Below are 17692 nucleotides of genomic sequence, written 5' to 3' on the forward strand. Positions count from 1 at the left end.
GACCGCGGCAGCTTTCCCATCTCTGGGGATCTCAGACGTTACGAAAGAGAGGTTGAACAGGCTAGTAATAGGGGTTGCGACAATTTCGGTGGCTAATTTTAGAAAGAAAGGGTCCAGATTGTCTAGCCCAGTTGATTTGTAGGGGTCCAGATTTTTCAGCTCTTTCAGAACACCGGCTGTCTGAATTGGTGTGAAGGAGAATCGGGGGTGGGGGGGCATGGGCAAGTTGCAGCGGAGGGTGCAGAGCTGGTGGCCGGGGTAGTGGAAGCCAGGTGGAAATCATGGCCTGCCGTAGCAAAGGTGCTCTTATTCTCCATGGACTTTACAGTGTCCCCAAACTTTTTGGAGTTAGTGCTACAGGATGCAAATTTCTGTTTGAAAAAGCTAGCCTTTGCTTTCCTAACTGATTGTGTATATTGGTTCCTGACTTCCCTGAAAAGTTGCATATCGTGGGGGCTGTTCGATGCCAATGCAGTACGCCACAGGGTGTTTTTGTGCTGGTTAAGGGCAGTCAAGTCTGAGGAGAACCAGGGGCTATATCTGTTCTTAGTTCTGAATTTTTTGAATGGGGCATGCTTATTTAAGATTGAGAGGAAAGCACTTTTAAAGAACAACCAGGCATCCTCTACTACGGAATGAGGTCAATATCCATCCAGGATACCCGGGCCAGGTCAATTAGAAAGGCCTGCTCGCTAAAGTGTTTTAGAGAGCGTTTGACAGTTATGAGGGGTGGTCGTTTGACCGCGGACCCATTACGGGCGCAGGCAATAAGGCAGTGATCGCTGAGATCCTGGTTGAAGACAGCGGAGGTGTATTTAGAGGGTAAATTTGTCAGGATGATATCTATGAGGGTGCCCATGTTTGCAGATTTAGGGTTGTACCTGGTAGGTTCGTTGATCATTTGTGTGAGATTGAGGGCATCTAGTTTAGATTGTAGGTTGGCTGGGGTGCATATCCCAGTTTAGGTCACCAAGCATTACGAACTCTGAGGATAGATGGGGGGCAATCAGTTCACACATGGTGTCCAGGGCACTGGATCGCAGTGCTTGAGGTGTTCCTACAGCCCCGGGTTCGATCCCAGGCTGTGTCACAGCTGGCTGTGACCGGGAGACCAATGAGGCGGCGTACAATTGGCCCAGCATCGTCCGGGTTAGGGGAGGGTTTGTCCCATCGCGCTCTAGCGACTCCTTGTGGCGGGCCAGGCGCCTGCAAGCTGACTTTGTTCCCCAGTTGTACAGTGTTTCCTCCGACACATTAGTGTGGCTCGCTTCCGGGTTAAGCGAGCAGTTTGTCAAGAAGTAGTGCGGCTTGGCAGGGTCATGTTTCGGAGGACGCATGGCTCTCGACCTTCACCTCTCCCGAGTCCGTACGGGAGTTGAAGCGATGGGACAAGACTGTAACTACCAATTGGGGAGAAGAAGGGGTAAAAAGTACCCCAAAATTAAATAATAATAATAATAAAACATTATAATAAAGAAATGGTGTGTCTACAGATACAATATACCTTGACTTAATTATTCCACCACCTTTACGTGTGATGAAACAATGAATAAGGTCGAGCAACCGGTTCCAAGTGGAATAACATCTACTTTATTTTTTCTGATAGAAATAAAACCATTCTCCATACACTATCATTTACAAATTGATAACAGCTATTGATAAGACCTAGTTAAATGAGTAAGCCGTTTGGATAAGGGGATTGTAACTATAAATGACAATTGTTTTACCGTATGATCTCTGGAGACAAATGTGAAACCAGTCATATGGCAGCAAACTGAAGCGTATCAACATGTAACCTTTTCCACAGTGAAGTTTATGAAATGCTGGCCTTATAACTTGCAGGGATGACATTTGGATGAGACCCATGCTATAGGCTTCTGTAGCCATGCGCAAATGGCAGTATAGCACCAAACCTACAGTGAGGGAAAAAAGTATTGGATCCCCTGCTGATTTTGTACGTTTGGCCACTGACAAAGAAATGATCAGTCTATAATTTTAATGGTAGGTTTATTTGAACAGTGAGAGACAGAATAACAACAAAAATGTCAAAATGTTATAAATTGATTTGCATTTTAATGAGGGAAAAAAGTATTTGACCCCTCTGCAAAACATGACTTAGTACTTGGTGGCACAGCCCTTGTTGGCAATCACAGAGGTCAATCACAGAGGTCAGATGTTTCTTGTAGTTGGCCACCAAGTTTCCTAACCCTAAATAATATACAAGATCAGAGTATTTTTAAATCTACCAATTGGTGCTGAAAAGGAGACGAATACGCGTGTATTTACATGGTTTTCTTTCACTGATCCTTAATATTCTGAACCGTTCTCTCCATATATTCTAGTGAGTACTCAGCTGGTACTTAACTGATCAATGAATACTACAGATTGGCTGGAGGTGCTTATACCTGTTGTCCCAGTTTTATTACAGGGCTGTGTTCATTAGGGCACGCAACAGACAAATGTTTCAAAACATTTTGCAATGGAAAACGGAAACGAGGGTTCCTTATTGGAGGAGGTAGTCCCTCCCTGTTTCTGTTTCCTTCCGTTTGGTCCACGGTGGCACGTCACATCTGACAAGCCTAGCCAGCGACTTAAGAGTAGGAGAAGGAGTGCTGATCTAAGATCAGGATCCCCGGTCCATTCATTATATTCTCAGAGTAGGAGTGCAGATTTAGGATCAGGTTCCCCGGACCATTAATTAGAATCTCAGAGTAGGGGTGCTGATCTAGGATCAGGAACCCCCAATCCATTCATTATAATCTAAAAGGCAAAACTGATCCTAGATCAGCACTCCTACTCTATGGGCCTAGGATGCTAGTACTACCCAACCATAGCTCTATTTTTAAGGGCTTTGATCCTTCACAGCGATGATCTGGAAAGTTCCAATAAACACACAGCGATTTTCAGTCCTAGTATGGAGGGCACAGGACTTGTCCAAAACACGTCTTGTGATCTACTCAGGTCTAGCTCTCTATTTGAACCTGTGAGATTCTTACGCAAATGTGTACAGAACAGAAGCAGGAGAGAGCATTGTGACAACTCAACCAGACCACAATTGCTAAACAGTCATTAGTCATCTCCAATGGCAACATTAAACATGAAATGCATCCCAAATAGCAACCTATTCCCTACATAGTGCACTACTTTTAACCAGAGCCCTATAGGCCCTGGTCAAAAATAGTGTACTATATTGGGAATAGGGTGCCATTTGGGACGAAGCCGATGGTGTCCTCCTGAATGACAACATAATATTCTCACACCTGATCAGTGCTCTGGTACATGTTATTTTAACAGCATACATTACTGTCCTGCATCCTCAAGTGTAGGGTAATTAAAATATGTTCAAATACTGCCCAAAGAATGACAGCCTACTATTGAGGAGCCTTAACTACACAGTAGCCTATGAATAAATGAAGGAATAAATAAGTGAATGAATGAGTGAACAAACAAACAAACGAATGCATGAATTAATAAACAGATTAATTAATTAATTAATGACATACAGTATAGATTATTGTTTACAGATGACTTGATGAACTGTGGGACTTACTTGGCCTGGGCTAAAACTCCTATGACTTCTGCATAGAGGTCTGCTACGATGTGCATGTTACCAGTGTTAGGACCATGGTACCTGGCAAAGAAACATACAGGAGTAAGAATAGGAAAAAAGGCACTTATGTTTAGTATACAACACAAATAAACACATACTGTATACACAGAAAGTCATATAAAAGCAGAGCTAAACGTACCGTTCTTTGTATCTAAAGTGCTTAAAGGCCAAGTTAATGACTTCACTGACCAAACTGTCCAGGACAGGGTGGAGCGGCATCTGGTCATAGAGAAAGAGAGGGAGAGGGAGAGGGAGAGGGAGAGGGAGAGGGAGAGGGAGAGGGAGAGGGAGAGGGAGAGGGAGAGATAGGAAAAGAGGGGGGGGAGACACTGTCATGACAACATTATGTTACAAACAGAAAACTCCAGTCATGAGTCTGAGATTGAGCAAAAGGAATACATCTGCCCTTTAAGGGTTGCGTCCCAAATGGCAGTATATTCCCAAAAAGCCCATCGGGCTCTGGTGGAAAGTAGTGAATTATATTAGGGATAGGGTGCTATTTGGGATGCATCCAAGAAGTGGTTGTTCTGTAAAGTATCCCTCAGGGGAGCCATATCTAATGACGATATGAATGCTAACATTGGTCAAAATGGCACTTATGTTTAGTATACAACACAAACTTGCACTTTAAGAAATTAAGGGTTTTGTTCTTCCCAGAACATTGAAGGAAACCAATGTGCCAGCTGGGTTTAGTGTTTTAGAGTGGAGTATATGGAGTAAATGATTCACCTGTTTTAAAACTTCTATAAGTATGAGAGAGAAGATGAAGTCGATTGCCAGATCCCTTCTTTCAAGTAGAAAATCTCTCTGCTGTTCATCACTGTGAAACATCAACAGGGTTGGACAAGTTAGAGCAGTTACCAAGGTTGCTGTTACCAATTATGTCACAGATTACGCGCACGTAAACGGGGAAATAAATGACAAAAGGGAAATTGATTTATCATTATCCAATTTGTATTTCCAATAGAATTTTGGCAGCTATATGCTTCCATAACCATCTGTTATGCAATAAGTCAATGATAATATCAATCAATTCAGGCACAATGTCTTATACTGTACAGTGTTTTCTTTGTGTTTGATTTCTGGTTATGAAATGTGACAGGGTGTTCATGGGATTCCTCCTGGCCGTTCTGTCTCCTGTACCCGTCAAAAGATGTATATAAAATGTGATTGTGTGTGTGCATGCGTGTGTGTGTGTGTGTGTGCATATACGTGTCTTACTTTTTTGACTTGGTGTTGGCTCTGGGTCTGTATTCGTGTGACTCTGGGTCCTCTAGGCCATTCTGTCTTCTGTACCAGTCAAACAGTGTCCTCAGGATGGATGGGAGGCAGTACTCCGCCAGAGAACTCATAGCACTGATCACCTGAAACAACAAGCAAATAAATACAAATGGTGTATAAATATTGGTCAGTCAGATCATTATTACATAACACTGTTCCCTCCAGCCAAAAACCTGACGTAACGTAAAAACAACATCAATTTTTAGATTATATTTAAATGTGAAATCTACTTGAAATTAACCAACCTTTGAAATCTCGTAGTTGATTTGTGTTTGAAATCTGGTTAAAATGAGTGTACGTTGGCCACTTTTTGTGTTGTCAACCAAAAATTCCATTGATGTTGTTGATAGATGACGTTGATGGAATGTTGGTTCAACTTATTTTTGCCCAGTGGGTTGTATCTTTTTCCCAGTCATTTTACATCACTTACACAGAGCTGCTTTACATGTTTAATTTATATCTGCATCAAAAGAAGTTGCACTAGAGACATCACTGTGTCTTAACCTACAAGACCATAGTGTTGCTACAAGACCATGGTGCTTGCCTACGGAGCTGTGAGGGGAACGGCACCTCCGTACCTTCAGGCTCTGATCAGTCCCTACACCCAAACGAGGGCATTGCGTTCATCCACCTCTGGCCTGCTGGCCCCCATACCTCTGCGGAAGCACAGTTCCCGCTCAGCCCAGTCAAAACTGTTCGCTGCTCTGGCACCCCAATGGTGGAACAAGCTCCCTCACGACGCCAGGACGGCGGAGTCACTCACCACCTTCCGGAGACACTTGAAACCCCACCTCTTTAAGGAATACCTGGGATAGGATAAAGTAATCCTTCTACCCCCCTCTTACCCCCCCCCCCACCCCCCAAAAAAAATAAAAAAATAAACATATTGTAAAGTGGTTATCCCACTGGCTATAAGGTGAATGCACCAATTTGTAAGTCGCTCTGGATAAGAGCGTCTGCTAAATGACGTAATTGTAAATGTAAATGTTAACCCTCACTCTCCTCCACACAACAGAAGCTGCAGGCAGTGAGAGGGGATTAGAGTAGAGGAAGAGAGGAGGAAAGGGAGAAGGTAAAAGATAGAAGAGAGAGAGGGACAAGGGAAAAAGCAGAGAGGAGAGGAGAGTGGACGAGACGAGTGGAGAGGAGACGAGTCTGGAGAAGAGAGAGAATGGAGAAGGGACAGAAGAAGGAGGGAGAACAGAGAGAGAGAGAAGGGAGACAGGGTCCTGGGAGATTGGGAGTTAAGGTGCCCATGGGGTGGCATGCGTCTCTCCAGGGAGGAGAGGGAAAGGGATAGGGAAGGAAGGAAGGAAAGGCGGGCCGGCTGGGACCTGGATACTAGCACACAGGAAGGGAGGGGAGTCTGGTGAGACCAGAGGAACACAGTGGGCCTTCATTCAGCACGGACAGGAGAAGAATCCTGCCTCTGTGCACTGTTGAATGGCCTCAGGCCTTAGGCACCAGCAAAAACATGCGCACAGGAGCACACACACACGCACACAAACACACACTTGTGTGCACACACACACACACACACAGACAGACCTTCTACTATACAGGCACCTAGAGAACCACAGATCTGGAACTAGATCAGACCCAGTGGGTGGAGTTAAGCACTACCCAGCCAACAAGCATTAACGGTGATGATGGACTGACTGCTCAATACAACAAGCTTGTGTATTGTTTGTTGCGTAACCTTGTCTGAGACCTGAAGACCTGCTTTGGCTCCAGGAGCAAAAATGTATTAGCCTGAGCTCAGCGTGGCAACATAGTCTTGACGACCCCAACCCTGCCTCACTGATTTCTCTGTCCATTAGTAACAGTTCTTACCTGGTCAAACTGAGGATCCTCACCCCTCTGGAGAGACTTGATCAAGGGTTTCTCCTGTGAAAACGCAACAGAAAAAGAATAGATTAATACATTCATTCAAACACAAAAAAGTGACACACCGAAGGTTAACCAAGTTCTAAAATAACTTTCACTCCTAATTTTCTCCATTTCTCATATCAGGACCTAGAGTTGGGTGTTATGGGTATTTTTGGAAAGGGGAGTTATGATCAGTTGATTTATGGTTATTATATAACACAGGGTAGGTTCCAAATGGAACCCTATTCCCTATATAGTGCACTACTTCCTATTCCCTATATAGTGCACTACGTTAGACCAAGAACCATAGGGCTTATATGGAGAATAGGGTGCCATTTGGGATGCAGACCCAGTTACTGAGAAACGCCATCAGTCAGTTGGAGGTCTGGGCAGCTTCTGTCAGACAGACAGGAGAGATGGGACATTAATGACGTGCCTCATCAGTCTTTACTCAGCTGGATAATGCCCATAATGCCCCTCACCTTGTTAGCGCCCTGGGGTCTCATTTATCAAAATGGTCTTGCGCTCAGATTTGACCATAAATTGTGCGTGCTGTGCGTTGATGTCGTAGGCTATTGATGTCGTCCACACACCAAGGTTGTAAATTATGCATCTTGACCTTGATGTGAAAATCTAAATGGGCAATTTATTTTTGGTTGCAAATGTATGAAACGTACTTATAAAGTGATTTATACACACTTGTGTTTAATACATATACAGTACTTTTTTAGGATGTGTGTTCCTTCATACTAAGAACTGAAAGTACGCAGAAATGTTGTATAAAACCAAGCAAATTCTATGAGGCCCCAGGACTGGCCTACCTCTCATGGCCCCTAGGGGAGGCCTTTTCTCTTAACTCTGTGCCAGTGTTCTTCACTTCATGGTGGTACATTCCAATGATTCCAACCATACTCTTATGTTGTTCATGTAGCTACACACAGTCTGAATCTAGAAAACATTGGAGTGATTGAAATCTCAAGGGTCAAGTTTATACCCTCCTGCATAAACTTCCGCCTACATTACTTACTTGTTAACTTATAGACATACAAGAGACTGTATCAGATCCGGTCTCATGGATGGCTAACTCTGGACATCCCTTCAATCTCCACTGAGTTGGGTAGATCTGTTTTTAGTTTTTTTGCACATGTGTGGAATAATCTCCAATGCACTTTAAAATTGGAGGAATTGGCACCTCTAGGGCATTTCAGACGGCTGTTAGGGGACCTTTTTACTGAAGAATGTGTCTGTTATTTATGATTGTGTTTTGCTTTTCAGTATTGTTGTGTATAACAACGTGTAGTTTAATGTGTATATTGTATTTTGATTTGTATTGTTGTGCTAAACAGGGCTCATCTGGAAAAGAGACATTGGTCTCAGCATTGACTCCCTGTCAAATTAAAGGTTAAATCAATACAAATATAGTTTTTTCTGTCTTTGTGAAAGCAGAATCAGTGCATCAGCATTTTCCACAGCCAGACAGTGCTGACTGTGGCCTTCAAGGTATATCAGGGTGCTAAGTGTCCTATTTGGCCAGACAGAACAGCACAGAAGCCATTTATTGATGTTTCCACCCAAAGCTAACAGTCATAAGTGTTTGACTGTGACAGTGAGTAGGGTGGGGCGATGACTGATTGAGAAGTCAACAAGCCTTCCAGTAAGACTTCACTTAAAGCCTGCAGGTATAATGCTTTATTCATTGTTATTCCAATGCTTCTGTATGTTATGTCTCTATGTAGGAACTTTCGAACTGACTCAACAGTTGTAATTTAGTCAGGATCATTATCAGATGATAGTAAGACATTATAAGGGGTTGTACATGCTAATTACAAGTTGTAGAATGCATTATAACCACATCATAATGCATTCTTCCCTGCAGGTTTTAAGTAAAGCATTACAGACCTTCCTATAGCAGCAGGACAGCCAGCCTAGCCTGTGACACAGCCGGTGTGTCCCTATTTCCTATATTATGAGCCCTGGTCAAAAGTAGTACACTACATAGGGAATAGGGTGCAATTTGGGATGCGACCACAGATACATTCACAAGAGACTGGTCCTCTGTTCATTCAGACAACCTTTTACAGTAGGTGTTGACTCATGCATTATTAAGTGATATTTAAGTATTGTTTTCAGTGTATAATTGATGCAAGACTTTCATGCACTTTTAATCTAGAGAGAGTTCAAGGCGTTGGTGGAGGGTTAATGCAACACTATTATTCTCAAACAGTAGCACTGTGGCGACACACAGGTCATCACATTCAACACTACTCTATTACATTACTATAACGATATTCTGCCACTGTAGTCCATAACATTACATGACATTTAAACCATTCAGCTAAAATGACGAACAGTGCCCTCCACTTGTAGTGAGTGAGGTTATAGTAATCAAGCGGTTATAGTAATCCAATTTCCTGCACGGATGTAATCACTCTATGAGCAGTGTATGTATAGGAGGGCGACATACAGTATCGGGGGTTTGTCATTGGCTAGCCAATAGCTTGGCTGGAATTAACCGCTGTGACTCAGAGTATGTACCCTGAAGAGGAAAAACAAAGGAAGAGTCATGATCATTGCAGACGCCTTGAGAGCGACAATGCAGACAGGGGGACACACGCACGCACACACACACACACAAACACGCAAACACACACACACACTGGTAATAAACACTTCCCTGTGGAGTTGGAGCGGTGACTAACAGCTCCCTCACAAACACTTTCCCTCCCCTCACCTCCCCTTCCATCCCTCCCATTCACCCCCCTTCCATAACACTGTAGCACTAGGGCCTCAATGGAGCTTGCATGGCTTCAGATAGCTACCAAACTAATGAACCAACCTCTCTCTGCTCTAACAACAAGCACAGCCACCACATCAAACATGCACTTGAAACTTGGCATCAAATATCTGTAGAATGTATAACTACTGAAAATGTACTGGGTTAATGTGTTCTGGGTCTCAACAAGGTCCTATTGCAGATTATGATTACATTTTTTGATTTTATTAGGATCCCCATTGCCGACGTGAAATCTAGCCTTACTGGAGTCCAACACATAACGAAAAATACATCACAGACAAAAATACTTTACAATTTACATACATTTAAAAACATCAACCTGTAGACATTACAGACATATACAGTACATTCGGAAAGTGTTCAGACCCCTTGACTTTTTCCACATGTTGTTACGTTACAGCCTTATTCTAAAATTGATTACATTGTTTTTTCCCCTCATTAAATCTACACACATTACCCCATAATGACAAAGCAAAAACAGGTTTTTAGAAATGTTTGAAAATGTATAAAAGAAAAAAACTGAAATACCAATTTACATAACTATTCAGACCCTTTACTCATTACTTTGTTGAAGCTGCTTTGGCAGCGATTACAGGCTTGAGTCTTCTTTGGTATGACGTTACAAGCTTCGCATACCTGTATTTGGGGAGTTTCTCCCGTTCTTCTCTGCAGATCCTCTCAAGCTCTGTCAGGTTGGATAGGGAGCTTCACTGCACAGCTATTTTCAGGTCTCTCCAGAGATGTTCGATCGGGTTCAAGTCCAGGCACTGGCTGTGCCACTCATTCAGAGACTTGTCCCGAAGCCACTCCTGTGTTGTCTTGGCTGTGTGCTTAGGGTCGTTGTCCTGTTGGAAGGGGATCCTTCGCCCCAGTCTGAGGTCCTGAGCGCTCTGGAGTAGGTTTTCACCAAGGATCTCTCTGTACTTTGCTCCGTTAATCTTTCCCTATATCCTGACCAGTCTCCCAGTCCCTGCCGCTGAAAAACATCCCCCCAGCATGCTTCACCGTCGGGATGGTGCCAAGTTTCCTCCAGACATGACGCTTGACATTCAGGCCAAGGAGTTCAATCTTGGTTTCATCAGACCAGATCATCTGGTTTCTCATGGTTTGAAAGTCCTTTTGGTGCCTTTTGGCAAACTCCAAGCGGGTTGCTGACGAATGGCTTCCGTCTGACCTCCCTGACCAAGGCCCTTCTCCTCCGATTGCTCAGTTTAGCCAGGCGGCCAGCTCTAGGAAAAGTGTTGGTGGTTCCAAACTTCTTCCATTTAAGAATGATGGAGGCCACTGTGTTCTTGGGGACTTTCAATGCTGCAGAAATGTTTTGGTACCCTTCTCCAGATCTGTGCCTCGACACAATCCTGTCACAGAGCCCTACGGACAATTCCTTCGACCTCATGGCTTGGTATTTTCTCTGACATGCATTGTCAACTGTGGGACCTTACATAGACAGGTGTGTGCCTTTCCAAATCATGTCCAATCAATTGAATTTACCACAGGTGGACTCCAATCATTTGTAGAAACATCTCAAGGATGATGAAACATGGAAACATGATGCACCTGAGCTCAATTTTGAGTCTCGTAGCAAAGGGTCTGAATACTTATGTAAATAAAGTATTTCTGTTTTGTTTTTTTATATACATTTGAGAAAATGTCTACAAACCTGTGTTCGCTCTGTCATTATAGGGTATTGTGTGTAGATTGATGACGAATTTTTTTATTTAATCCATTTTAGAATAAGGCTGTAACGTAGAAAAATTCAAGAGGTCTGAATACTTTCCGAATGCACTGTATATAAAAATTCTAATAAAATAACAAATACACACAAATGTTAAGAAAGAAACAATACAACTAAAGAATAATAATGTGTGCGTGTGTGTAGAGTGTGTGTTAGAGATTGTGCGTTTGTATGTGTGTGTGTGCGTATCTATCAGTTACACATACATGTCAGTACAGACACACAAAAAGTAGGTCACATGGGGGAGAGCCGTTGTGCCGTGAGGTGTTGCTTTATTTGTTTTTTGAAACTCTGTTTACTGTTCACTTGCGCTATATGAGATGGAAGGGAGTTAAATGCAATCATGGCTCTGTATAATACTGTACGTTTCCTTGAATTTATTCTGGACCTGTGGACTGTGAAAAGACCCCTGCTGGCATGTCTGGTGGGGTAAGTGTGTGTGTCGGTGCTGTGTGTAAGTTGACTATGCAAACAATTTGGAATTTTCAACCCATTCATGTTTTTTATAAAAACAAGAAGCGATGCAGTAAGTCGCTCTGGATAAGAGCGTCTGCTAAATGACTAAAAAAAATCAAAAAAAATAAAAAAAAATAAAAAATAGTATTGATATTAGCCCTCTGTTAACAGTGAAGAGCAAAATGTGCCTCTCTGTTCTGGGCCAGCTGCAGCTTAACTAGGTCTTTCTTTGCAGCACCTGAACATATGACTGGACCATAATCAAGATAAGATCGAACTAGAGCCTGCAGTACTTGCTTTGTGGAGTGTGGTGTCAAAAAAACAGAGCAGACCTCTCCCCATCTTTACAACCATTGAATCAATATGTTTTGACCATGACAGTTTACATTCTAAGATAACACCAAGTAATTTAGTAATCTCAACTTGCTCAATAGCCACACCATTCATTACCAGATTCAGCTGAAGTCTAGAACTTAGGGATTGATTTCACTAACTGTGGTTGCTGACACATATAGGGCTGAATCATCAGCATACATAGACACACAGGCCCTGTGGTACACCACACTTTACAGGTTTAACATTAGAGAAGCTTCCATTAAACAACATCCTCTGTGTTCTATTAGATAAATAACTCTGAATCCACAATATGGCAGAGGTTGAAAAGCCAATTTCAACAACAGGTTATGGTCAATAATGTCAAAGGCTACACTGAAATATAACAGTACAGCTCCCACAATCTTCTTATTATCAATTTCTTTCAACCAATCATCAGTCATTTGTGTCAGTGCATGTTGAGTGCCCTTCTCTATAAGCATGCTGGAAGTCAGTTGTGAATTTGTTTACAGAGAAAAATACAATTATAATGGATCCTGATTAACTAGACATAGGCCTACTTACTGAACATAAAGATGCTTAAGACATTTCTTATGAGTGTCCTTAAGAGTTTTTAAAAGAGTTTCTTAATAAGAGAGAACAATGCGTCAGGGAAGTGAACACCGGTCACATACATAGAGTTTGTCTTGGTAAACATGCTGTAGTAACAGGATCCTCCACTGATTAAACCTGAAACCTGAACCTGCAGCTACTGTCACTCCCACCTGCTCCAGTCCTTCCCCTCCATAGGAGGGATCAATGTTGTGAAATGTTGGTCAGCAGGGTCAATTGTCCAATGACACGACAAACTGTAGGAGATTTCACTTTTAGCCTCACCATGCAGGACCAATATTCATAAAGTGTCTCAGAGTAGGAATGCTGATCTTAGATCAGGCCCCTCCCCATCCTATTTATTATGACTTAAAAGGCAAAGCTGATCCTAGATCAGCACTCGTTTGATGAATACAGGACCACATATACAACCCCAGGGAATGTGTACACTTTTTTATGAGTTTACTAGCTATACGCATATCAATAGTAGTGTAATCAATATATTTTTGATGTTATCATTTTTTTAAAAGGATTAGAAATTAAAGCATTAAGGCATAGGTATTTCACTTAATTATGTACAGCTGTATTGTCAGGGAATGACAGGTGAAGCACATACAGTAGCTCTACATTTTTCATTGTATCCCAGGGCTGTTCCTCTGTAGTTGTATTAATGTGGTGGGAAAGTGACCGCCTTTGCTGCTTTACTTCCTTATCCAGTCCCATAATGTTTTGAGTTGTAGCAGAGCCTATGTCGAAAGACCCATGTCGAGCGGGTTGAGAGCTTCAAGTTCATCTGTGTCCACATCACTAAGGATCTATTCAAACACACCAACACAGTCATGAAGAGGGCACGACAACGCCTCTTCACCCTCAGGAGGCTGAAAAGATTTGGCATGGGTCCTCAGATCCTCAAAAAGTTCTAAAGCTGCACCATTGAGAGCATCTACACTGGCTGCATCACTGCTTTATATGGCAACTGCTTGCCATCTGACCAAAGGGCATTACAAAGGGTAGTGTGTACGGCCCAGTACATCACTGGGGCCGAGCTCCCTGCCATCCAGGACCTCTATTCCAGGCGGTGTCAGAGGAAGGCCCTAAAAGTTTACTCCAGCCACCCAAATCATAAACTGTTTTCTCTGCTACCGTACGGCAAGCGGTACCAATGCACCAGGTCTGCAACCAACAGGACCCTGAACAGCTTCTACCCACAAGCCATAAAACTGCTAAATAGTTAGCTACATAGTTAACCAAATAGTTACCCAGACTATCTGCATTGACCCTTTTTACACTAACTTTTGACTCATCACAAACGCTACTTCTACTGTTTACTCTGTCACTTTATTCCTAGTTATATGTACATATAGTGTATCTACATCAATTATTATGTTATTCACAAATGACGTACAGTGAGGGGAAAAAAGTATTTTATCCCCTGCTGATTTTGTATGTTTGCCCACTGAAAAAGACATGATCAGTCTATAATTTTAATGGTAGGTTTATTTGAAGAGTGAGAGACATAATAACAACAAAAAAATCCAGAAAAACGCATGTAAAAATTTTTATGAATTGATTTGCATTTTAATGAGGGAAATAAGTATTTGACCCCTCTGCAAAACATTACTTAGTACTTGGTGGCAAAACCCTTGTTGGCAATCAGAGGTCAGACGTTTCTTGTAGTTGGCCACCAAGTTTTCACACATCTCAGGAGGGATTTTGTCCCACTCCTCTTTGCAGATCTTCTCCAAGTCATTAAGGTTTCGAGCCTGACGTTTGGCAACTCGAACCTTCAGCTCCCTCCACAGATTTTCTATGGGATTAAGGTCTGGAGACTGGCTAGGCCACTCCAGGACCTTAATGTGCTTCTTCTTGAGCCACTCCTTTGTTGCCTTGGCCGTGTGTTTTGGGTAATTGTCATGATGGAATACCTATCCACGACCCATTTTCAATGCCCTGGCTGAAGGAAGGAGGTTCTCACCCAAGATTTGACGGTACATGGCCCCGTCCATCGTCCCTTTGATGCGGTGAAGTTGTCTTGTCCCCTTAGCAGAAAAACACCCCCAAAGAGCTCAATTTTGGTCTCATCTGACCACAACACTTTCACCCAGTTCTCCTCTGAATCATTCAGATGTTCATTGGCAAACTTCAGACGGGCCTGTATATGTGCTTTCTTGAGCAGGGGGATCTTGCGGGCGCTGCAGGATTTCAGTCCTTCACGGCATAGTGTTTTACCAATTGTTTTCTTGGTGACTATGGTCCCGGCTGCCTAGAGATCATTGACAAGATCCTCCTGTGTAGTTCTGGGCTGATTCCTCACCGTTCTCATGATCATTGCAACTTTTGTGTTTCTTCCATTTGCCAATAATCGCACCAACTGTTGTCACCTTCTCACCAAGCTGCTTGGCGATGGTCTTGTAGCCCATTCCAGCCTTGTGTAGGTCTACAATATTGTCCCTGACATCCTTGGAGAGTTGTTTGGTCTTGGCCATGGTGGAGAGTTTGGAATCTGATTGATTGATTGCTTCTGTGGACAGGTGTCTTTTATACAGGTAACAAACTGAGATTAGGAGCACTCCCTTTAAGGGTGGGAGCCAGAAATCTTTCTGATTGAGAGGGGGTCAAATACTTATTTCCCTCATTAAAATGCAAATAAATGTATAACATTTTTGACATGCGTTTTTCTGGACTTTTTTGTTGTTATTCTGTCTCTCATTGTTCAAATAAACCTACCATTAAAATTATAGACTGATCATTTCTTTGTCAGTGGGCAAACGTACAAAATTAGCAGGGGATCAAATAATATTTTCCCTCACTGTATATGATTGAACAATCTAAATCAATATTACCCTAAAACCAGTCAGTTTGCTACCCAGCATCCAACAGTCTCTACATCTCCAGGCTTGGCCCTTGACCTTCCTCTGACATAGGGTCATGACCTCACTTCCCCCATTGCCACCCAGGAACTCCCTGGATTATGAAACTGCTCTGCTATATTTATTTTTATTCTTTATTTATTCAGGGCAAACCCATTGTAACCAGGGTCTCATTCACAAGGGTGCCCTGATCACAGCAACACAATAATCAAATACAAAATAAAACAAAACAGCAATCAATACAATGTAAAATAAAAATACAGCACAACACAAATTTAGCAGTTACATTCTTCTAGGTCCACAATCAACACTTTAAATTGCCCTAGCAGCACCAGAACATCCAATTGTAATGGTGCAGTGAGGTGCATTAAAACTAAAAGCGGAGACCCGAGGAACAGGTTTGGTAACTCATGTTTTTATACTTCAACAACAAAGTTACGTAAATCGGAAGCTTGTGTAGTAGAGCTTTGTAAACAAAAGGGGATTAGTGAAGTGATCTACGGGACTTAAATGAGGACCAGCCAACTTTTTGATACAGGATGCAGTGATGAGTATTACAACTGTGACCTGTGATAATGCGAAGGGAACTATGGTAGACAACGTCCAAAGGTTTAAGAGTAGTGGCTGCTGCATTCTGGTAAATGGTGTCACTATAGTCAAGAACTGGCAGGAAAGTTGACTGTACAATCTGCTTCCTGCTGTTTAGGGAGAGGCAAGATCTATTTCTAAATCTTAGCTTTTTAACTAGCTTATCAGTATCTTTTTTAAACGGTAAATCCTTGCCAATCCAAATGCCCAGATATAGGAACCCAGTGGATGGGAAAAGACAGACACGGAGAGACAGATGGACGGATGGACAGACAAACAGACAGACAGACATACAGGGAAAACTTGCTGACTCACCAGTGACTCGGCCATGATGATGCGTATCTTGCGCTCGGACAGCGTGGTGAAATTTACGAACAGGCTCTTGAGGACATACTCCCCCGGCCGGCTCTCCGGGTCGATGCTAATGGGCATCATGGCTGGAGGACCCTTGTCTCCTTGGGGACTCAGCACTGGAGGGATGGGCGGCTTACTGTATCCGGTTCCCACTGGAGACGCTGGGGACACAAAACGCACAGGTAGAGTTAGGAAACAATGTACATTTGACATATTCTGCCTGTCATTGTGTAAGAGCAGCAACATACTGTTGCTAGTAGTGTACTCCGTCGTTTAGGACATTATAGTCAGGTTGTATACTGGTTGTATCAGGATGTTTTGTTAACTTAAAAAAAAAAAAAATACCCAAACCCCCCCCCCCCCCCCCGAGAAAACAAAAATCATAATAAAATAAAGTAATTACATTACTGCAGAGCTGCGATGATTGTATGCCTCAAATATTCAACATGTTGTTGGTGACAAGAATTCTGTACAAGAATTTTAGCTGAAAAGCACAAAGTGGAAAAACACCATGGAATCGGTACATCGAAAATCTCTTTCCAACTATTTTGCAATCTGTATGGCACAGCTGTCAACATCCTGGTCCTCAAATGAAACTGGTATACTTTCCTATTTATGCTATTTTTATTCCTCCGCCAATGTTGATCCTTTATATTGGGCAGACAGACCAGTTCCCTACCTCCTCCCGCTGCCACCTGCCTCCTCCATTTTTGGGGTAATGCTGTAATCAATTGGATGTAATCCTGGATTGAGCAGACCTCCCATACAATTCTGATAACTCCATGAAAGACATAACTCTACCATTTCAATTTACAATATAATTTAAAAACAAAATACCCTTTTCAAACATATTTTCCATAAATACAGGTCTTTTATCAACCAGAACATTTGAGTTCAACCATAATATTTGTTGTAATATTTGTTCTGTCTTTTCAGAGGGATGAAATTGAAATTGTAACCAGCTCTGCAATGCTTGTTTGAAAAAGAGAGATACTTTGAAAAAAGTTTCATTTTCAATTAATCAAAAATGAGACATGGCAATCTGCACAAAGGCAAAAAGGCAAATTTTAAACAGCTTTTCTTAGAAATCTACTTGAGAACCATTTAGGGTTCAAGTAAAACTTTTGAATAAGTGATGCTTTTAGAAAGAGGTTTGGTGCTTTTATATTTAATAATCTCAACCCACCCAATTCATATTCATTATATAGATA

At 42.3% G+C, this 17692-nt stretch overlaps 1 protein-coding gene across 1 annotated transcript in view; it reads right to left on the minus strand.

The window, feature by feature from the left end:
- LOC311101329 (protein furry homolog) overlaps window positions 1–17692 on the minus strand; it is a gene marked incomplete at its 5' end in the record, with an annotated part of 178126 nt that overhangs the window by 135896 nt on the left and 24538 nt on the right. The window contains 6 exons of the mRNA XM_084142456.1: window positions 3551–3631; window positions 3750–3829; window positions 4340–4430; window positions 4832–4974; window positions 6725–6778; window positions 16443–16642. Of these exons, the coding sequence (XP_083998582.1) occupies window positions 3551–3631; window positions 3750–3829; window positions 4340–4430; window positions 4832–4974; window positions 6725–6778; window positions 16443–16642 (649 nt within the window). The remainder of the gene's footprint in view (window positions 1–3550; window positions 3632–3749; window positions 3830–4339; window positions 4431–4831; window positions 4975–6724; window positions 6779–16442; window positions 16643–17692) is intronic.

Source organism: Coregonus lavaretus, assembly GCF_964263955.1.
Source record: "Coregonus lavaretus genome assembly, chromosome: 26".
NCBI classification, from domain to species: Eukaryota; Metazoa; Chordata; class Actinopteri; order Salmoniformes; family Salmonidae; genus Coregonus; species Coregonus lavaretus.